The sequence below is a fragment of the Somniosus microcephalus genome, chromosome 10 (assembly GCF_052327205.1).
Source record: "Somniosus microcephalus isolate GS21.2 chromosome 10, FLI_Smic_1.0, whole genome shotgun sequence".
Classification (NCBI taxonomy): Eukaryota; Metazoa; Chordata; class Chondrichthyes; order Squaliformes; family Somniosidae; genus Somniosus; species Somniosus microcephalus.
This window is the reverse complement of record NC_140996.1, coordinates 144,716,920-144,739,551: the sequence shown is the minus strand read 5'-3', so window position 1 is coordinate 144,739,551 and position 22,632 is coordinate 144,716,920. Positions and strand designations below refer to the sequence as shown.

Genomic DNA, 22,632 nt, shown 5'->3' with positions numbered 1-22,632 from the left:
GCTTTTGTTCCGGTGTGGGAGTGCAAGCCGTTCCGTCCGGCTCTGTCTTGTCTTATCTCTAGCCTCTGGTTGCTGGTCTAATGGTGTTTTCTCTCCTCTATGGCTCTCTTCTTTTTCCTGCAGCTCTTTCACCTGATTCCTAAGTAGATTCACCTGGTTCTCAAGTAGCTTCAGCTCTCTCTTGTGTCTCTCCCTCTCCTGATTTTGATTGTCATTCATTTTGAGGAAGTCCTCTCTAAGTTTAACCATCTCTATCTCTAATTGATTAAATTTATCTTTTGGTTGTATCTGGCTGTGTGATCCCGGGGTATGTGTCTGGTCGGCCCTGGTAGGCTCACTCACTTCCTGGCTAGGCTGGTCGGCCCTTGGAGGGCTCACTCACTTCCTGGCTATGCTGCTCTTCTCTTGGTGAGCTGGGAATGGTAGGGGGACTATGTGTGGCTTCCTCCCTGGTAGTTATGCTGGGGTTTGTCAGTTGTATCGTGTGGCTGTGGTTCCCCGGGGTTAGTGTCTGGTTTGAACTGTGTGGCTCGTTCACCTCCTGACCAGGCAGATTTTCTCCTGGTAAGTTGTCAATGTTGGGGGGGAGTGCGGGCCACTCTGGGGCTGTTCCTTCCCCCCTTAGTTAATTTTTTTCAAGTGTCCTGAAGGCCGTTGCAAATTTGTCGAGGTTGCCTTGCACTAATATTGTCCCGGTATTGTACGCGTTGACCGTCGTAGTTGAACTGTCTCCTGGTGTGTTAATTTTCATTATGGACCCATTTGCGGTATTTTCTAGCTTAACATTGGTATAGTGTGATTTTATTGCTGTGATCCAAGCCACTGGCTGATCTGAGTAGAAAATGAGGTTACTTTTTGTCCCATTGTTGTAACAGTCAGCAAAAAGTGTTTCTGGTTTTTCTCTCATCTGCTCATGCTTGATCGCTTTTATAGCTTTTTTTGCTAGTGTTGGGGGGAATCTGGAAGCGGGGGCTGTTGTGGATCTTCTGATTCGCTCATTTTTGGTAAAGTATTGTTGATCTTAGAATAAGCTTTTCTGGGGCCCCGGGTTTGGTGTTTCCCTCTCCCTGTTCGCGAGCAGAGTTCCCGGTCCCCCTCTCCGACCCGTGGTCCCTGGGCCTCGGCTTCTGGGTTCACCCTTCTCAGGTCTGGGTCTGTGAGCCGCTGTTTCCCGGTGCCTTCGGTGCTGTTCCCCTCCCCCTCAGAGGCCTCTGTGCCTCTGTCTCGGCCTGGCTCCTCGGGCCTTTCCCTGGCTTCAGTCTCCCTCCCTGGGCCCTGTACTCACAGTCTTGGTTTGCTTCTGGAAGCCTTCTGGTTGCTCCCCTTCTCCTCAGAGGTCTCTGGGCCTGGCTCCTCGGGCCTTTCCCGGGCTTTCTAGCCCAGCCGCCGCTCGGGGTTGTGCCTCGTTCGCCGTTCGGGGTGCTGGACTGCGGTCGTCGCTCGGGTGCTGGACTGCGGCCGTCGCTCGGGTGCGGGCCTGCGATCGGTGCTGGACTGCGTCGTCGCTCGGGTGCTGGACTGCGGCCGCCGATCGGGCCGTGTCTCGTTCGCCGCTCGGGCTCCCCGAGTCACCTCGTTCCGGCTGCCGCTGCGTCTCCGTGCGGCCTCCCCCGATTCGCCTCGTTTCCCGAAGCGGCCTCCCCGAGTCTCCTCGCTCCGGCTGCCGCTGCGTCTCCGTGCGGCCTTCGCGCCTCGGTTCCCGATGCGGCCGAGTCACCTTGCTTCTGCTGCTGCTGTGGCCCCGTTTGTTTTTTTTCCCCTTATTTCTTTTTTTTTCTTTGGCTTTTTTTTTCTAGTTTCCTCTGTTTTTTTTTCCTTTGGTGGTCTTTTCCTTCCTTACTTAATCTAGACTAAACTAAACTTAAACTTAACTAAACAAACTAAACTAACTTAACTAGAACTAAATTTAACTTTAAAACCTTTTTAAACTTGAAATGAACCTTTTTTTTCCCCCACTTTAAACACTAAAAAACACTAAAAATTCAGCAGCCCATCTTCAGCGTGTGTATTCACTCTGTCTGGCTGTCTGGCTCACCCCCACCCTCTCTCTCCTCCCCCCACCCTCTCTCTCTCCTCCCCCACCCCTCTCTCTCCTCCCCCACCCCCTCTCTCCTCCCCCACCCCCCTCTCTCTCCTCCCCCCCCACCCCTCTCCTCTCTCCTCCCCCACCCCCTCTCTCTCCCCCCCCCCCCACCCCCCTCCTCTCTCCTCCCCACCCCCCTCCACTCTCTCTCCTCCTCCCCCACCCCCTCTCCCCCCCCCCCACCCTCTCTCTCTCCTCCCCCCCACCCCCTCTCTCTCTCCCCCCCGCGATTTCCCGAGGCTCTCTCCCCCCCGCGATTTCCCGAGGCTCTCTCCCCCCCGCGATTTCCCGAGGCTCTCCCCCCCCCCGCGATTTCCCGAGGCTCTCCCCCCCCGCGATTTCCCCGAGGCTCTCTCCCCCCCCCCCCTCCCGCGATTTCCCGAGGCTTCCCCCCCACCTCCCCCCCCCGCGATTTCCCGAGGCTCTCCCCACCCGCGATTTCCCGAGGCTCTCCCCCCCCGCCCCCCCGCGATTTCCTGAGGCTCTCCCCCCCCTGCGATTTCCCGAGGCTCTCTCCCCCCCGCCATTTCCCGAGGCTCTCCCCCCCGCCATTTCCCGAGGCTCTCTCCCCCCCGCCATTTCCCGAGGCTCTCTCCCCCCCGCCATTTCCCGAGGCTCTCCCCCCCGCCATTTCCCGAGGCTCTCTCCCCCTCCCGCCATTTCCCGAGGCTCTCTCCCCCCCCGCCATTTCCCGAGGCTCCCCCCCCCCGCCATTTCCCGAGGCTCTCTCCCCCCCGCCATTTCCCCGAGGCTCTCTCCCCCCCGCCATTTCCCGAGTGCTCTCTCCCCCCCCCGCCATTTTCCCGAGGCTCTCTCCCCCCCCGCCATTTCCCGAGGCTCCCCCCCCCCTCCCGATTTCCCGAGGCCCTCCCCCCCCCCCGCGATTTTCCCGAGGCTTCCCCCCCCGCGATTTCCCGAGGCTCTCCCCCCCGCGATTTCCCGAGGCTCTCTCCCCCTCCCCCCCCCCCGCGATTTCCCGAGGCTCTCTCCCCCCCGCCATTTCCCGAGGCTCTCTCCCCCCCCCCGCCATTTCCCGAGGCTCTCTCCCCCCCGCCATTTCCCGAGGCTCCCCCCCCCCCCGAATTTCCCCGAGGCCCTCCCCCCCCCCCCGCGATTTCCCGAGGCTCTCCCCCCCCCCGCGATTTCCCGAGGCTCTCTCCCCCTCCCCCCCCCCGCGATTTCCCCGAGGCTCGCACCCCCCGCGATCGCACGAGGCTGTGTGCTGGCGTCAAGGCGGTCTGCGCAACGGCCGTGCGCATGCATGGTTGCCGTTTAAAAACAAAGCCAGAGCGGGCTCTCGCGGGCGGGCGGCGCATGCAGCGGTCAGGTGCCAGCACCGCGAGGCGGCCCGCGGGGAGTAGGCAGGGAAACCCCGCGGGCTGGCGGCCGTTAGTGCGGCTCACTTCGGGCCCCGACACCGTCAAACCTGAGAGGGGTGAAGTAGAGAGAGACAGAGAGGAAGAGGAGAAGGAGAGAGAGGGAAGAGGAGAAGGAGAGAGAGGGGAAGAGGAGAGAGAGAGAGAGAGAGAAATTTTTGGAGCTTCAGGCCTGCCTGCAGCAGGCCTGGAGACCAGCACCGAGTCCCCCCCTGCGCGAGGGTGAGGAGGAGGGAGGGGGGGTTGCTAAAACACAATATAAAACTGAAATAAATTGTTAATTAATTCCCTAACACATAATTCAAATATTTACCTTAGTTCCCTAACACACAAAGTGTGGGGGAAAAAATTGTGGAAAATCAAGATGGCGGCCACTCACCTCGGTTCAGAAGGATAAGGCCGCCCCACACACGCACCGATTGGTCGACCGGTCAGGTCACCGAAGCGTAGGATTGGTCAATCGTCGAGTCACTCGACACTCACTGTAGGAAGACCTCGACGTCACACGGTCGCTAATGAGATGCTAATGAGCGGAACGCTGAACGTTTTTGGGATACCGCGGGCGGGATTTTTGTCCGGCCGAAACGTAAATAGGCCGATGACCGGTCCGGAATCGCAAGCTTTCTTTTGAGGCGATGCGCGCGTCGGTACGCTCTGTAACTTCCAAACGCATCGAGACCAGGCGGACAGACAGACAGAGACAGACAGAAGAGCCGCTTTATATATATAGATACATTATGTTGATGATGATGGTACACGGTTAAGTCATTATGGGCAGATTAACCGGTCGTGTCCACTTTAGCTCATATTGAGAACAATGTAGATAATGTAGCACAGTATAAATGTTTATGCAACTTTTGAATCCTTACCTCCATAATGTCTTTCAAGCTTTCAGTGAAGGCAAGTTCTGCTTCCACCATATAAAACTCTGCTAAATGTCTTCTGGTTTGGGAATTCTCTGCTCGAAATGTCGGTCCAAAGGTATATACTTGAGTGAAAGCCCTAATAAATCAATAAAATTATTTTTGTTTCTGTACACAATTACTAAACTTTGTGTATCAATCTAAAAAAAATACAATTTTCACACTTGTTTTAGCCTTGACAACTTTCTCGGATTTCAAACAATGGCCCGTAATTTGCAGTCAGTGGTGAAGCAAAGGCATTCGCCGCTGGCCCTGAAGTAAGCTTCCCACAAAGATCTTGCGATCTCTTTGGTGAGAAAGTTCGGCTTTTCCGATGTTCAGTTGAGATCAGTGTAAGTTAATAGGGAATCACGAACGCGAGCTGCTGTGAAGTCAACAAGCTGTCTAAGGAGCCAAATCACAATGCAGAATTCTCAAGAGACTGGGAACCAGGAAGTGAATAAGCTCCTTTTATTCAAACTTTTTAAAAATGTTAGAGAGCAAAACAAAGATTGGGGCTCTCACATGGGAAAAAGGCAAAGCTGAAATAAAGATGAACAAACTTCTAATTTTTTTTAAAGTTTCTTAAAAGTTGTAATTTTTATTAAAATGGATGAATTTGACACTCCACAAAATTATGAGTTTTTCAGGGCCATTATGTTTGTTTAGCAGTCAATACGCTGTTAAAACCTCAGTTACCACCTATTGCTAATTCCCTGATTGCTGGCTGTGTGTGGAGTGGGGGGGGGGGGGGGGGGGGAGGGGAGGGGGAGAAACACAGCATAGCCTGTGTCAGAGCAGTGAATGACTGCCTGTAACTTCGGCATTTCCACGCTAGGATGCGCTTGCGCTAAATCCTGAAGTTGCAGTCAGTTTCAAAGCAAATTTGGGGTCAATCTGTTGCAGTTATACTAATTAACTTCTAGTTTAAAAAAAAAAAATCAGGTTTTGGGCTGTTTAAAAATAAGGGTTTTGCAAAGAAATCTCTTCTGCTTACATGTGATTTACAGATTTAATTTTAATGTACAATTTTTGGTATATACATCTTAGTAAGTTTATGATGAGATCAGTCTAAAATGAGCAATCTCTTCTCAAACAAAGCACTAATATAAAGATTGCAAAATATTGATAAATGGACATAATTCAGTATTCCATCTAACTATGGAAAGTGATGTTCAAACTTGCCATCTGCCCAATGTAGATCAAATTATAGTTTAGCAGGCCAAATTAAAATGGTCTAATTCAGTAAATTAAAGGAATCATCAGGATGTATTTCATTAATCAGAGAATAGCAATAGGGAAGTTCATGCTTTTGAAGGTTCTCAGCAGTTGTATGACTGATGATATGCAAAAGCATCAGCAAAAATATTGACAGTCTGCGAACATTATGGCCTTGAAATTCCACAGAGGTTGGAACCCCCAGAGAAACAATTTAAATGGCCAACTTACACCATTTTTTCTTGGGGTTTCACTGCTCTCCCACAGAAGTTACAGGAGGAGATCTGTTAACAAGCTGTTTTCATCAACAATAATCCTGGTTACAACTAAATCTGTTGAGAAGGTGACTTGAATGGAATATTTTTCATGCGGCAACCTGTTCACTTCACTGACGCAGGAATATAATGCACTTTAAGTTGTCACCAATGAAAAGGGACTGTGTGTCCTCTCAACACTGGGACCGTACATCAAATCTAGCTTAGACTGACATTTCAATTTGTCTTTTTGAATTTGAATTAATTTAAACTGAACTTAGACCATTTCAAAGTAGTTCTCAGCAGAAATGGAGCCACAGCACAAAAATGCATGTAATTCAACATAAATTCAGAATTGCACTCAGAGAAGCTTTGAGGATAGCTGGTGTAGAAAATGCAAACATTTATACTGGTGCAGTACAGGTGCTCTTCAATATTGGGGTCTAAGCACTTGGTCAGGTCAGAGAATGGGACTCTGTTTTGGCTCTTAATCCATGGTACAACTGACTTAGGATTGACAGATGCAGGACACTTGAGGTCAAAGGTGGAAGGGTTCCTTTCCCCAGCAAGGACATCTTTCACCTGAATAGATGCAAAAGTCACCAAAATATGTACATAAAAGCAAAGGAAAACCCCATAAAAGTTGGCAGGAAGTGTTTGCCTAGTTCAGCCACATATGTGAAAATGTCTGAGCCAGAGATTTTCCTTGGGTGAAGTAAATTATACACATAATCTGTGGAATAATAAACATGATAGACTGAATTTGTTTATGGAAATAAAAACACTGCACTGCTCAATTCACTTATAGAGCAGGAACTTGCATCTTTTGGCTGCAATGGTCAGTTTGATAGTTGTTGCAGTGCTTCCCATATTTACTGACCAGCCATGATATCTGGCTTTTTGAAGTAGTTAGGCAGTTGTAACTACTGCCAATACATTGCGGGCATTAGACAGCAGTTAGTTACACAAGACATGTATTAAGTTCAGTTGTTACAGAATAGAGTGAAAAATGCACCCTGGTGGCAGATGGTTTTGTTCGGCTACAGATTTGCAGCAGACAAGTTCACAATTTGTAAAATCACAACCATTAGGGGAACAGCTACAAGCCAGAGAAAACAAGTGAATGCATTTTCTATTAAAAGGAAATAATAGTTGAAGACATTTGTCTATTATGTCACTGACCCAATATGGATTAAATCTCAAATAAACAGGCATTCCTTCAACTTACAAAAAGGTATAAAGTATTCCTTGTGTTTGAAAGCACCACAGTACAATAAACATGCACTATTATCGGACTGACCTCCTTGGTCCAACGGCCAGTCATATTGGTTTTCTGTTGATTGTCTAGTAATCAGCACTAAATGTGAGCAGTGATTTCATGAGCCAGTTCTCCCAGTGGGGAGTGGGACTTGCAGGAAGCATATTCTTGAATCAGCCCTGTTAAGCCATGCAAATTCTCCAAGTCATTAAAGCACTGTGCTAGAAATATAATGAGGGCAGTCAGATTGCTTAATATCACTAGTGTGGAACCAGATCTTTTATCCAGTTTCTATCACATTTATAACAGGTGAAACTGCAGGGTCAGAATAATAACTTGTAAAGAAAATACAACTTATTAGATAGGAGCATCTAGAAAACAGAATTGTTTATGCTTAGTCTAGATATTTCTCTCTACAAAAAAAAAATCACTCCTGTAAGCAAGCACGAACTTCTTACGAACAAGAACCTGACTTTACGTGCAGCGTAATGTCGCATTGTCTCTAGATCGATCAGGAACCCTTGTTACTGTATTTAGCTTACTGATTATGACCCAAGACCTCCTGTGATTGCTTAGACTTCAGAAAGCAGCAGAACTGCAGTTTAGGCTACAAATTATTGAACAGGTTTATTAAAAGTAACAAATTAGCTGCTGCAATAGACAATAGAGCAGTTTGTACTTTTTTTTTTATATAAACAGAACTTTTAACTCAACACTCTTTCCTTGAAAAAGAAACAAAAATTGAAACGCTTTCCTAACTCTTAACATTCAACCAGGACCAATTCCATACTGTAACTCTTACATATGGGTAATTTTAATGTCCTAGGGAGCTCCATGGTGGATGGGGGAGTGTCTATGGATGTTGTCTACATGGACTCAGAAGGCATTCGATAAGGTTCTACACAAGAGATCAAAAATGAGTGCACATGGAATGGGAGGTAACCATGTGGCATGGGTCAGGAATTGGTTGGAGGGTAGGAGACGGGGAGTAGGAATGGAGGGTTCGTTCACCGATTAGCAGATGTGACAAGTTGCGTTCCCCAGGGATCTGTACTGGGACGTCAGTTTTTTCACCATATATATTTTTCTCTGGTGGGAGAATCTAGAACAAGAGGGCATCATCTTAAAATTAGAGCTAGTCCATTTCACAACAAAGGCAAGTGAAATCTGAAATTCACTCCTCCAAAAGGCTGTGGATGGTAGGTGAATTGAAATTTTAAAGACCGATATCAATAAATATTTGTTAAGTAAAGGATATGGATCAACGGTGGATAAATGGAGTTGAGGTACAGATCAAATTGAATGGCAGAACAGGTTTGAGGGGCAGAATGGCCTCCTCCTGTTCCTATGATCCATGGGGACATTTCTACATGGCCTGTGCGACAGTGATAGAGAAGAGAATTGATGAGTTGGAAGCACACTGCTCCAGGTTATAGCGCTCATAACATCTGAAGTTGAAAAATTGGACTACATGGGAATAGAAAATGTCTTTCATAATTGAACCAAATTGATCAAATTAACAGTTTCCTTTAACTCCACTCAGATGCAAGACTCCAGCCCAGAATCTTACCTTAATTTCAGTAAATAAAAACAAAACAAGCAGTCTGTGTTAAGTGATTTCTCCTTGTTTTGAAATCCGAACATATTTAGAAATAAAAATGCCTTTGCTATCTGGTATACAAAATGTTGCATCAATATTCATCTTCTCCAGCCTAGGGAAAGGAAGTTGGCAGTTACACGGAAAAGGGGAGGGAGAGAATTGAAAGGGGTGAGGAATAGATGGAAGGTGGGGGGGGGGGGGGGAGATGGGGGAAGAAAAGGTTGACGGGATGTAGGCAAAATTGGAGGAGGATGTAGGTAAAAGGGGATGGGAGAAAAAGTGAAGGGGGATGTGGGGAAAAAGATGGAGGGGGACGTGGGAAAAAGATGGAGATGATCAACTAACCGGATACAGACGAGGGATCAAAGACCTTTCTAGTCTATGTGGCTGAGTACCATCCACTGCTACCTAGGTATTGGGGGAGCTCCAGGTTTCATTTTAAACAAATCAAATAAATCATGCATTTTTCTGTAACTTGAATTAGAATTTGGCCAAATTTTAAGGCATCCACATTTCACTGTCTTCACAGGCAAAATAGTATTTATTTTCAAACATGGCCATGCAACCCTACGTTACTGAAGTAACAGGTATTTAAATAGCATGCTTCGACTTTTACAGAAAAATTACAAGGTGTATTGAAATGAATAAGGATAATTTTTAAAAGACTGAAAACATTTACTAAACTATTCCCTAAAGTTAAGGCAGTAGTACCTTATCTATATCCAAGATTTTGAAATATCAGACTTCCAGATGAAGTTATTAATGGAAAAGATTTACACCAACACATCCTTCCTCTTCCTATACTTTGGCAATGTAAGACAGGATGCTAGTTCACTTGTTGGGGAAATGTCGAATGAACATTTGCAAAAGTAACTCAAGCAATCAAGATATCTTAATAGATAAAACAAATTTACTTTTCAGGTTTCATAATGCTGAGCCAAGTAATTAAGAGTTACTGGGAAATGCATTTTTAAAATTTGTTTCTGGGATGTGGGCAACATTGGCAAAGCAGCATTTACTGCCCATCCCTGGTTGCTCTGAGGACACAGAGTCAACCACATCGTGTGGGATGGGTATCACATATAGGTCAGACCAAGTCAGGGCGACAGGCTCCCTTCCCTGAAAGACATAAGTAAACCAGTTGCATTTTTGTGACAATCCAGCAACTTTCATGGCCATTTTTTCCTGGTACTAGCCCATGTATTACCAGATTTATTTAATTCAGTTTCACAATTTACCATAATGACATTTGAACTCATGACTTCCAAATTTCTAGTCAGTATCATAACAGTAACCACAACCACTAGTCTACCATACCTATTAAGGATATTTAATTTACTTTAGCCAATTAGGTTCACTTAGCATAGCAGGCTATCTCCAATAACAGAATGATCGCACCCTCCAAGTATAGTCAAGCAGCACATAAGTTAACAAGACTGTAAAAAGCTCAACAACGAATACCACTTGCATTTTGTCCGACACCAGCTCTTCTCTCTTTTGCCCCAATATTTGGTTATTATAACAGTACAGTATGCTAAATAAGACAGCTTTATGGTAGTACAAGTCAGAAGAAAATATTTGCATTGAACCTGTACTTTATACCTTAAAAAATAAACTTAATAGTTCAGTAGTAAAATTTACTGCAATGGAGTGGCATCATAGAATTGTGGAATGCAGTTTTGATCCCACCTGCATATATAAAAGTAATCATTACTCTTCCAAATGGTTTTCTCCACACATTCCCATGAATATGTTTTCCATATTGAAATTCAGGAAGAACCACAGAAACATTGCGCTCTTAAGATAGCCCAATCTAATTATACCATCAATCATCTTCAGTTCAGTTTCCCCTCCCGACATCTTCTTGGTATTTCAAATTAAACACCAGCAAGAGAAGAAAACATATGCGCAGAGAAGATATGAGAATTATTGATGAGCAGTCTCTTCCTTTTGCTCAGTAATATTCAAAACTCTGCAAATACTCATTGATTATATGCAACAGGAGTACAAAATCATAATGTTAATCCCTGTTCAACATGACATCTGGTGCAAGCTAGATCTGATGCAATTTTTTTAATTTTATTTGTTTATGGGATGTGGGCGTCGCTGGCAAGGCCAATGTTTATTGCCCATCCCTAATTGCCCTTGAGAAGGTGGTGGTGAGCCACCTTCTTGAACCGCTGCAGTCCGTGTGATGAAGGTACTCCCACAATGCTATTAGGTAGGGAGTTCCAGGATTTTGACCCAGCGACGATGAAGGATCGGCGATATACTTCTAAGTCAGGATGGTGTGTGACTTGGAGGGGGAACTTGGAGGTGGTGGTGTTCCCATGCACCTGCTGCCCTTGACCTTCTAGGTGGAGGAGGTCGCAGGTTTGGGAGGTGCTGCCGAAGAAGCCTTGGCGAGTTGCTGCAGACCATCTTGTAGATGGTACACACTGCAGTCACGGTCGTCGTCTTCTCCTCTCAGGCAGTCCCTCAGAACCGAGGATGACTTGCTTCCACATTAGAAAGAAGTTCTCAGGTGACTGCGGGACCGACAGTCTCTGTCACAGGTGGGGCAGACGGTGGTTGGTGGGGCAGACGGTGGTTGAAGGGGCGGGTGGGTAGGGTGCTTGGGTTGACGTGCGCTCCTTGCGCTTGCTCCCGGCGAAGAGACTCGAGGTGTTCGGCGCCTTCCTGGATGCTTCTCCTCCACTTTGTGCGGTCTTGGGCCAGGGATTCCCAGGTGTCAGTGGGGATGTTGCACTTTTTCCAAGGAGGCTTTGAGGGTGTCCTTGAAGCATTTCCTCTGCCCACCTGGGGCTCTCTTGACGTGTCAGAGCTCCGAGTGGAGCGCTTGTTTTGGGAGTCTCGTATCAGGCATGTGGACGATGTGACCCGTCCATCGGAGCTGATCGAGCGTGGTCAAAGCTTCGATGCTGGGGATGTTGGTTTGAGTGAGAACACAGACGTTGGTGCGCCTATCCTGCCAATGGATTTGCAGGACCTTGCAGAGGCAGCGTTGGTGGTACCTCTCCAGTGCTTTGAGGTGCCTGCTGTACATGGTCTTATGTCTCTGAGGCATACAGCAGGGCAGGTATCACTGCTGCTCTGTAGACCATGAGCTTGGTGCTGGGTTTGAGGTCCTGGTCTTCAAACACTCTCTTCCTCAGGCGACCGAAGGCTGCACTGGCACATTGTAGGCGGTATTGGACTTCGTCATCGACGTGTGCCCTTGTTGACAGTAGGCTTGCGAGCTATGTAATGTGGTCCACGTTGTCCAAGGCCTTGTCGTGGATTTTGATAATCAGGGGGCAGGTTGGTAGAGGACCTATGTCTTACGCATATTTAGTGTAAGGCCTATGCTCTCGTACGCTTCGGTGAAGGTGTTGACGATGGTTTGGAGTTTGACCTCCGAGTGAGCGCAGACACAAGCGTTGTCTGCATATTGTATGGTACGCCGGTGGTGGTGGGAGTGAATGTTTAAGGTGGTGGATGGGGTGCCAATCAAGCGGGCTGCTTTGTCCTGGATGGTGACGAGCTTGAGTGTTGTTGGAGCTGCACTCATCCAGGCAAGAGGAGAGTATTCCATCACACTCCTTACATGTGCCTTGTAGATGGTGAAAAGATGGGAGTCAGGAGGTGAGACACTCGCTGCAGAATACCTAGCCTCTGACCTGCTCCTGTTACCACAGTATTTATGTGGCTGGTCCAGTTAAGTTTCTGGTCAATGGTGACCCCCAGAATGTTGATGGTGGGGGATTCGGCAATGGTAATTCTGCTGCTGCTGATGGTCCACAGTGCCTCCTGGATGCCCAGTTTTGAGCTGCTAGATCTGTTCTGAATCTATCCCATTTAGCACGGTGGTAGTGCCACACAACACAATGGAGGGTGTCTTCAGTGTGAAGACAGGACTTAGTCTCTGTTGTGTATGTACCTTTAAGGGAATAACTGGTCTTAGACTGCAGTACCGGCAGTGACCACCCCTGTATAAAAGGCCCTAGCAGGCTTCTGTATTTTCAGTCTGACGCTGCCTCCTGTTCAGTAAAGTACCTGTTAAACTGTTCTCCCGCAGTCCATGTATTATTGAGGCGCAGACTTTACAGTCTCCACAATGACTGTGGTGGTCACTGCTATCAATATTGTCATGGACAGATGCATCTGCGACAGGTAGATTGGCGAGGGCGAGGTCAAGTAGGTTTTTCCCTCGTGTCGGTTCTCTCACCACCTGTCGCAGGTCCAGAGTGGCAGTTATGTCCTTTAGGACTCGGCCAGCTTGGTCAGTAGTGGTGCTACCGAACCACTCTTGGTGATGGACATTGAAGTCGCCCACCCAGAGTACATTCTGTGCCCTTGCTACGCTCAGTGCTTCTTCCAAATGGTGTTCAACATGGAGGAGTACTGATTCATCAGCTGAGGGAGGGCGGTAGATGGTAATCAGCAGGAGGTTTCCTTGTCCATGCTTGACCTGAAGCCATGAGACTTCATGGGGTCCGGAGTCAATGTTGAGGACTCCCAGGGCCACTCCTTCCCGACTATATACCACTGTGCCACCACCATTGGTGGGTCTGTCCTGCTGGTGGAACAGGACATAGCCAGGGATGGTGATGGAGGAGTTTGGGACTTTAGCTGAAAGGTACGATTCTGTGAGTATGACTATGTCAGGCTGTTGCTTGACTAGTCTGTGGGACAGCTCTCCCAATTTTGGCACAAGTTCCCAGACATTGGTGAGAAGTACTTTGCAGGGATGGGTGTGCCATTGCTGTGTCTGTAGCCGGTGCCAAGGGCAATGCCGGTTGGTCCATCTGGTTTTATTATTATTAGCGTAGAGTCAACCAAATTGCTGTGGGTCTGGTGTCACATATAGGCCAGACCAGGTATGGACGGCAGACTTCCTTCCCTAAAAGGACATTAGTGAACCAGATGGGTTTTTACGACAATCCGATAGTTTTATGGTTACCATTACTGATACTAGTAATTATTCCAGATTTATTTAATTAACTGAATTTAAATTCCCCAGCTGCCGTGGTGGGATTTGAACTCGCGTCTCTAGATCATTAGTCCAGGCCTCTGGATTACTAGCCCAATGACATTACCACTACGCTACCATTCCCTTAATTTTTGTGACCCTTTGCTGTTCTTTGTATCTTTCCCATTCGCCAGGATCTGTGCTGTTTTTCACATTTTTGTATGCCCTTTCTATGTTGTCGCTTACCTCTTTAATTATCCATGGCCTTTTTTTTGGCAAGTAGAGCTCTTGTCCCTCAGTGGTATAAACTGGTTCTGTATCACATTACAGGAAACTCTCTTAACTGGCAGCTAAATATCCGGAAATCTCTCTTAACCGGCAAAATTCAGGAGTAAGTTCAGGTAAGCTTTACTATATATTAGTGGCCGTGTAACCCGGGTTCCTGGATCTGTGGCCGTGTAACCAGGGTTCCTGCACCTGTGGCTGTGCAACAGGGACTCTTGCATCTGTGGCCGTGCAACCGGGACTCCTGCACAAGAGCCGTGTAACCGGGGCTCCTGCACCTGTGGCCGTACACGGGGCTTTCGTACCTTGGTAAGTATACCTCTCTGTAATCCGGACTTTTTGATCAACCGGCACCACGCCAGTCCTGTCGGTGCCAGATAAAAAAAGAGTTTCCTGTAAATTCTTTTCTGAACATCTCCCACTGATCTTCTGTCATTTTACCTATTAACAGATTTGCCTAGTTTACTGTGTACAGTCTCTGTCTCATCCCGTTGAAGTCGGCCATACCTAAATCTAGAACCTTAGCTGTTTTGCGTTTCTCCCTTTCAAACACGACGTTGAACTTGATCATGTTATGATCGCTATTAGTTAAATGTTCACTCACCGTTAGGCTGTTAACTAAATCTGGCTCATTACTCATTACTAAATCTCTAATATGGCATGCCCCAGTTGGTTCTAGGACATTTTGTTGCAGAAAACTATCCTGTACACACTACCTTTCCGACAGGTGCTAGTCTGCTTATCCCAATCTACATTAAAGTTAAAATACCCCATTAAAACCACTCTGCCTTTGCTACACGCTTGTCTAATCTTTGCATTTATACAATCTAGCACTTCACAGCGGCTACCACGGGCCTATACACAACTCCCACTACAATCTTAAACCCTTTCCCATTTCTTAATTCTACCCATAAAGTCTCCACTGCCTGCTTACCTCTTGTTATATCCTCTCATCATTGAAGTGATTTCATCCTTAATCACTGAGGCTACTCCTCCCCTCTGTCATTTTCCCTATCTTTCCTGTAGACCTTATAACTTAGTATATTTAGTTCCCAGTCCTGACCGTCTTGCAGCCATGTCTCAGTAGTGGCTACCATGTCATATCCTCCAATTTGAATTTGCACTCAATTTATTCTTTATACTCCGTGAATTTGTATAAAGAACACTTATTTGGGCCACACACCCTAACCTGTCCTTCAGCTCTAATGTTTACTCGCATGTTTCTTATTTCTCTCTCCTGGTTTAATCACTTTACATCTTTTAGTTTTCCCTTTACCTGTAGTGCCTAAAGCACAATTTCTGACTGCTACTCTCTTCCCTTTTGTTTGTTTTTGAACTATTATTTATACTACAATTTCCACCTGACTCCCCCCGATTTACTAGTTTAAAATTGCTGGAACGATTTCTATTGGATCTTTATACCCCTGCAGGACATAATCCTACCTAATCTGATATGGAATACAATCACCACCAATCGTCTAATATTCCATTTTCTTCTCCCATTGTTGGCAGCACTATCATTGCTGTTACTCTCCCAATAGAAACAGTTACCAAAAAATATTTTTTTTGCTCTGATAGTCAGGTAGTTCAAACTGAAGCTTCATTGTATTCATCTTTACTTGATTGAATAATCTTCAGCCAGAAGTGCCAAGTGAATGATATATATCTGCCTACTCCCAAGGTCCCCACCATCACGGAGGTCAGTCTTCAGCCAATTCGATTCACTCCATGTGATATCAAGAAACGGCTGAGCACATAAGGCTATGGGCCCTGACAACATCCCGGCTATCGTGCTGAAGACTTGTGCTCCAGAACTAGCCGCGCCTCTAGCCAAGCTGTTCCAGTACAGCTACAACACTGGCATCTATCAAACAATGTGGAAAACTGCCCAGGTATGTCCTGTCCACAAAAAGTAGGACAAATCCAACCAAGCCAATTACCGCCCCATCAGTCTACTCTCAATCATCAGCAAAATGATGGAAGGTGTCATCGACAATGCTATCAAGTGACACTTACTCACCAATAACCTGCTCACTGATGCCCAGTTTGGGTTCCGCCAAGACCACTCAGCTCCCGACCTCATTACAGCCTTGGTCCAAACATGGACAAAGGAGCTGAATTCCAGAGGTGAGGTGAGAGTGACTGCCGTTGACATCGAGGCAACATTTGACCGAGTGTGACATCAAGGAGCGCTAGTAAAACTGAAGTCAATGGGAATCGGGGGGGAAAACACTGCACCAGCTGGAGTCATACCTAGCACAAAGGAAGATGGTTGTGGTGGTTGGTGGTCAATCATCACAGCCCCAGGACATCGCTGCAGGAGTTCCTCAGGGCAGTGTCCTAGGCCCAACCATCTTCAGCTGCTTCATCAATGACCTTCCCTCCAACATAAGGTCAGAAATGGGGATGTTCGCTGATGACTGCATAGTGTTCAGCACCATTCACAACTCCTCAGATAATGAAGCAGTCCATGCCCGCATGCAACAAGACCTGGACGACGTTCAGGCTTGGGCTGATAAGTGGCAGGTAACATTCGCGCCTCATAAGTGCCAGGCAATGACTATCTCCAACAAGTGAGAGTCTAACTGTAAAGAAATAGCCATATTTCAGAAAGATACACCATCCTATGAACAGAATTCTGATTTTATTAAAACATGAAAACTGGGTTTAAAAATCTAAAAGCTTCAACGACACAGGCTGTAAACAGAATACAGGCTTTTGAGAAAAGATCAGTTGTTAACACAAGCTGTAAACACCATACAAGCTTTTGAAATGGGAATTGGTTGTTTAAACTGAGACAATGGCCCTATTAAAGCAGCAAGTTGCAGCTTCCAGAATGTCTGCAGTTTGGGAGAAACACAATACCATTACCCAGTTTAAAGTGTTACCAGTTTAAAGTGTTAAAAACTAACACTTCGAACAGAAACTCTAGAACATTAAAGAACAATATGCCTTCATAAATATCACATCAAATGAAACAAGCAGACACGACGTCTGTGATACAACCAACTGGAGTAGCTAAGAAATGCATAGAACACCCTAGTTGAAGTGTTTTCAATTTACATATTGTAAAAGGTACAAACAGAAGACTTTGTAAATATGACTTCAATAGATGCACCAAGCAATCACATTGTGTTTGTGTTGAAAATGGAACAGTTAGGAGACACGACGTCTGCTTATAACCAGCTAGGTGATTTAAGAATTGAACAGAAGTACTTCGTAAGAATGGCATCAAATAGATACATCTGTCATAACCATTTATGATGATAAAATTTGAACACCTAAAATGTAGAGACAGGATTCTGCAAGTGAACAGCTGAACTGACAGTAAGATTAGAAAGTCAACAGAAAGAATGACTAGAGATAATTAGCTTACATCAGCAGAAAACTTCAAAGGATATACTACTGAGAAAGGGTATAAAATATGGAACTTTCAGATAGGAAGTCAGAAGTCGCTGGAAGGGGAAAGCGATTCTCAACTTCAGAGGCAGGCTCTAAGTTTTTAACTCCAACTCTCGGGGATCAAAAGGTACTCTTATTTGATTTTGGTGGATATCCTGGATTAGAAGTAATAATAAATGTTAAAATGTAACAAAGTTAAGATTTGAGAATAAGAATCTCTGAAATGCAAGCTATTTGTATTTTGAACTGTTAAAGTTGCGATTGAATCACCAGCTGTTAGCTGCATGTCGGTTCTTTAATAAATCTATTTTTTTTAGAATTGTCTGAGTACTTCTGTATCAAACTCGTGAATTCAATCTCTGTACACTCTTTGGTGAGGAGTTACAGAATGCTGGGGGAGTATTCTGGACCCTCATAATATCCAGAAGGTTACAGTCTAGTTAAACTTAAAGTGCTATCTGGAGGATGGTAACATCTTCAAGTCGTTCCTTTGCTTTAGGGAGAGATAGTCTGAACCTTTAGACCCAATTAAGCGTCTCTAGGATTCGGCCATCTCTAACTTTAGTTGAAGGTGAATGTCTGGGGAATACGCCTGATCCGGGGTAGCCCAAAAAGGGCTAGGACTAGTAATTATTCCTTCATAACAACCTAACCTTGACATTCAACGGTATTACCATCGCCTAATCTCCCACCATCAACATCCTCGGGGTCACCATTGACCAGAAACTTAATTGGACCAGCCACATAAATACTGTGGCAACAAGAGCAGGTTAGAGGCTAGGTATTCTGCAGCGAGTGTCTCATCTCCTGATTCCCCAAAGCCTTTCCGCCATCTACAAGGCACAAGTAAGGAGTGTGACGGAATACTCTCCACTTGCCTGGATGAGTGCAGCTCCAACAACATTCAAGAAGCTCGACACCAAAGCAGCCCTCTTGATTGGCACCCCATCCACCACCTTAAACATTCACTCCCTCCACCACCGGCGTACTGTGGCTGCAGTGTGTACCATCTACAAGATGCACTGCAGCCACTTGCCAAGGCTTCTTCGGCAGCACCTCCCAAACCCGCGACCTCCTCCACCTAGAAGGACAAGGGCAGCAGGCGCATGGGAACACCACCACCTCCAAGTACCCCTCCAAGCCACATACCATCCTGACGTAGAAATATATCGCCGATCCTTCATCGTCGCTGGGTCAAAATCCCGGAACTCCCTACCGAACAGCACTGTGGGAGTACCTTCGCCACACGGACTGCAGCGGTTCATGAAGGCGGCTCACCACCACCTTAAGGGCAATTAGGGATGGGAAATAAATGCTGGCCTCGCCAGCGACGCCCACATCCCGTAAACGAATAAAAAAAGATAGTAAGAGCTACAAAAAGGGAGTATGAAAAGAAACTTGCAAGGGATATCAAATTCAACACGAATTTTTAAAAATTTATATTAGGGAAAAAAAGAGGGTGGTCAGGAGCAATGTGAGCCCCTTGAAAACTGATATCGGTGATATTGTCAATGATATTAAGGAAATGGCAGAAGTTGAATAATTACTTTGCGTCAATATTTAAGAGTAGAGGAAGAGGATAGCATGCTGGACATCCCAAGGAAATGAATATTGAACCGGCACACGGGACTCACCAAAATGAACGTAAGCAAAATAACAGTAATGAAGAAAATAATGGCACTAAAGAGTGACAAATCACCAGGACCAGATGGGTTTCATCCCAGGGTTTTAACAACAACTTGTATTTATATAGCGCCTTTAACGTAGTAAAACATCCCAAGGCGCTGCACAAGAGTATTTTAACATAATTTTTTTTTACACCAAACCACATAAGGATAAATTAGGGCAGGTGACCAAAACTTGGTCAAAGAGGTAGGTTTTAAGGAACATCTTAAAGGAGGAAAGAGAGGTAGCGAGGCGGACAGATTTAGGCAGGGAATTCCAGAGCTTAGGGCCTAGGCAACAGAAGGCACGGCCACCAATGGTTGAGCGATTATGATCAGGGATGCTCAAGAGGGCAGAATTAGAGGAGCGCAGATATCTCAGAGGGTTGTGGGGCTGAAGGAGATTACAGATAGGAAGGGGTGAGGCCATGGAGGGATTTGAAAACAAGGATGAGAATTTTGAAATCAAGGCGCTGCTTAACTGGGAGCCAACGTAGGTCAGCAAGCACAGGGGTGACGGGCAAACTTGGCGCGAGTTAGGACACGGGCAGCCGAATTTTGGATGACCTCAAGTTTACGTAGGGCGGAATGTGGGAGGCCAGCCAAGAGTGCATTGGAATAGTCAAGTCTAGAGGTAACAAAAGCATGGATGAGGGTTTCAGCAGCAGAGGAGCAGAGGCAAGGGCGGAGACGGGCGATGTTACAGAGGTGGAAGTAGGCGGTCTTTGTTATGCTGCGGATATGTGTCGGCACTCATTTCAGGGTCAAATATGACACCAAGGTTGAGAACAGTGTGGTTCAGCCTCAGACAGATGTTAGGGAGAGGGATGGAGTCAGTGGCTAGGGAACGGAGTTTGTGGCAGGGACCGAAAACAATGACTTCGGTCTTCCCAATATTTAATGGGAGAACATTTTTGCTCATCCAGAACTGTATGTTGGGCAAGCAGTCTGACAATTTAAACACAGTTGAGGGGTCGAGAGAAGAGGTAGTGAGGTAGAGCTGGGTGTCGTCAGCATACATGTGGAAACTGACACTGTTTTCGGATGATGTTGCCAAGGGGCAACATGTAGATGATAAGTAGGGGGGAGCCAAGGATAGATCCCTGGGGGACAGCAGAGGCAACGATGCGGGAGCGGGAAGAGAAGCCGTTGCAGGTGATTCTCTGGTTACGATTAGATAGATAAGAATGGAACCAGGCGAGTGCAGTCCCACCCAGCTGGGCGACAGTGGAGGCACGCTGGAGAAGGATGGAGTGGTCAACTATGTCAAAGGCTGCAGACAAGTCAAGAAGGATGAGGAGGGATAGTTTATCTTTGTCACAGTCACAAAGGATCTCATTTGTGACTTTGACGAGAGACGTTTTGGTACTGTGGCAAGGGCGGAAACCTGATTGGAGGGTTTCAAACATGGAATTGCGGGAAAGATGGGCACGGGTTTGGGAGGCGACAACATGTTCAAGGACTTGAGAGGAAAGGGAGGTTGGAGATGGGGCGGTAGTTTGCAAGGACGGAGGGATCAAGGTTTGTTTTTTTGAGGAGAGGGGCGATGACTGCAGATTTGGAGGGAGGGGGGGACAGTACCTGAGGAGAGAGATCCGTTAACAATGTCAGCTAACATGGGAGCCAGAAAAGGAAGTTGGGTGGTCAGCAGCTTGGTAGAAAATGGGTCGAGGGAGCAGGATGTGGGTCTCATAGACAAGATGAGCGCAGAGAGATCATGAGGGGAGATCGGAGAGAAACTGGAGAAATATGAGAGTTCAGGGCTAGGGCAGGGGAGAACCTTAGAGGAAGTTTGGCCCAGTGGGCATGGGGAAGGGAAGTGGCAGAGGCAGCTGGACGGATGGTCTCAATCTTAGAGACAAAGAAGTCCATGAGCTCCTCACACTTGCTATCAGAGGTGAGGGTGGAGGAGAAAGGGGCGAGGCGTTTAAGAAGACAGTTAGCAGTAGAGAATAGGAGCCGGAGTTTATATTTGCTCTGGAATACCGAGCAATTTTGGCAGACGAGAGCAGGGCCCGATAGTGCTTCATGTGGTCCAGCCAGATCTGGCAGTGAATGGCTAAACCAGTTGTCCGCCATATCCGTTTGAGTCTGCGTCCCTTGGACTTAAGGGAGCAAAGGTAAGAGCCTTACCAGGGGGAACAGCCAGGGTGAGAGAGGGTAATTGTTTTAGTAGGGACTTGGGCATCAAAGATAGTGGTGAGGGTGTGGTTGAGCAGATCGGTAGCTGCAGAAAAGTCATGATGAATGGAGGGCCAGAGGCTGGACAGTTGGGATTTCATAAGTGCAGCTGTAAGAGTTTTTTTTTCCAGGGGCAGACACAGAAGGAAGTAGGGTTGAGGGGAGTGGGTGGATGGGGGATGTGGGTGGAGAGCGATGCAAGTAAATGGTCAGAGAAGACCTTATCTGCAATTGACACGATGGGAGTAGCGAGGCCACGAAGAGATGGCAAGATCGAGGGGGTGGCCGTGAATATGGGTTGGGGAGTTTACATGGAGGGAGAGAGATTAAGGGAGGATAGGAGGCTAGTGAACTCGGAGGAGAGAGTGCATGATGAATTGAGATGGAGGTTGAAATCACCGAGGATGAGAAGTCGTTCGGTGCAGAGGCTGAGGGAGAACAGTGAAGATATCTCAGTAGTAACATTTTTATGGTACTTGGGTGGGCAGTAGAGAACAAGAATTTTAAATGAGAGGTGAGAGGGGTGGAAGATGAGATGCTCAAAGGAGGAGAAACTGGCGGAGGAATAGGGGAACAGACCAAGGTGTGATTTGGTGATGAGAGCTACATCCTAGGGTACTTAAGGAAGTGGCCCTAGAAATAGTAGACGCATTGCTGGTCATCTTCCAAAATTCTATAGACCCTGGAACAGTTCCCATGGATTGGAGGGTAGCTAATGTAACCCCACTATTCAAAAAAGGTGGTAGAGAGAAAACGGGGAGTAAGCTTGACATCAGTAGTGGGGAAAATGCTAGAGTCCATTATAAAAGATGTAATAGCAGAGCACTTGGAAAGCAGCGACAGGATCGGACAAAGTCAACATGGATTTACAAAAGGTAAATCGTGCTTGACTAATCTACTGGAATTGTTTGAGGATGTAACTGGTAGAATGGATAAGGGAGAACCAGTGGATGTGGTGTATTTGGACTTTCAGAAGGCTTTCGATTAGGTCCCGCATAAGAGATTAGCGTGTAAAGTTAAAGCACATGGGATTGGGGGTAGAAACATAGAAGATAGGAGCAGGAGTAGGCCATTCGGCCCTTCGAGCCTGCTCCGCCATTCAATGAGATCATGGCTGATCATCCAAATTCAGTACCCTGTCCCTGCCTTCTCCCCATATCCCTTTAGCCTTAAGAAATATATCCAACTCTTTCTTGAATATATTTAATGAACTGGCCTCCACCGCCCTCTGTGGCAGAGAATTCCACAGGTTCACCACTCTCTGGGTGAAGAAATTCCTCCTCATTTCAGTCCTAAATGGCTTACCGCTTATCCTTAGACTATGACCCCTGGTTCTGGACTCCCCGGCCATCATAAACATCCTTCCTGCATCTAGTCTGTCCAGGCCTGACGGAATTTTATAGGTTTCGATGAGATCCCCTCTCAATCTTCTAAACTCCAGTGAGTATAAGCCCAATC

General features: G+C 46.6%; 1 protein-coding gene across 5 annotated transcripts in view; it reads right to left on the bottom strand.

The window, feature by feature from the left end:
* nars2 (asparaginyl-tRNA synthetase 2, mitochondrial) overlaps positions 1-22,632 on the bottom strand; it is a 147,119-nt gene that overhangs the window by 76,305 nt on the left and 48,182 nt on the right. For all 5 annotated transcript variants that reach the window (XM_085998905.1, XM_085998903.1, XM_085998904.1 and 2 more), the window contains one exon: positions 4,329-4,461. In XM_085998905.1, the coding sequence (XP_085855031.1) occupies positions 4,329-4,461 (133 nt within the window). The remainder of the gene's footprint in view (positions 1-4,328; positions 4,462-22,632) is intronic.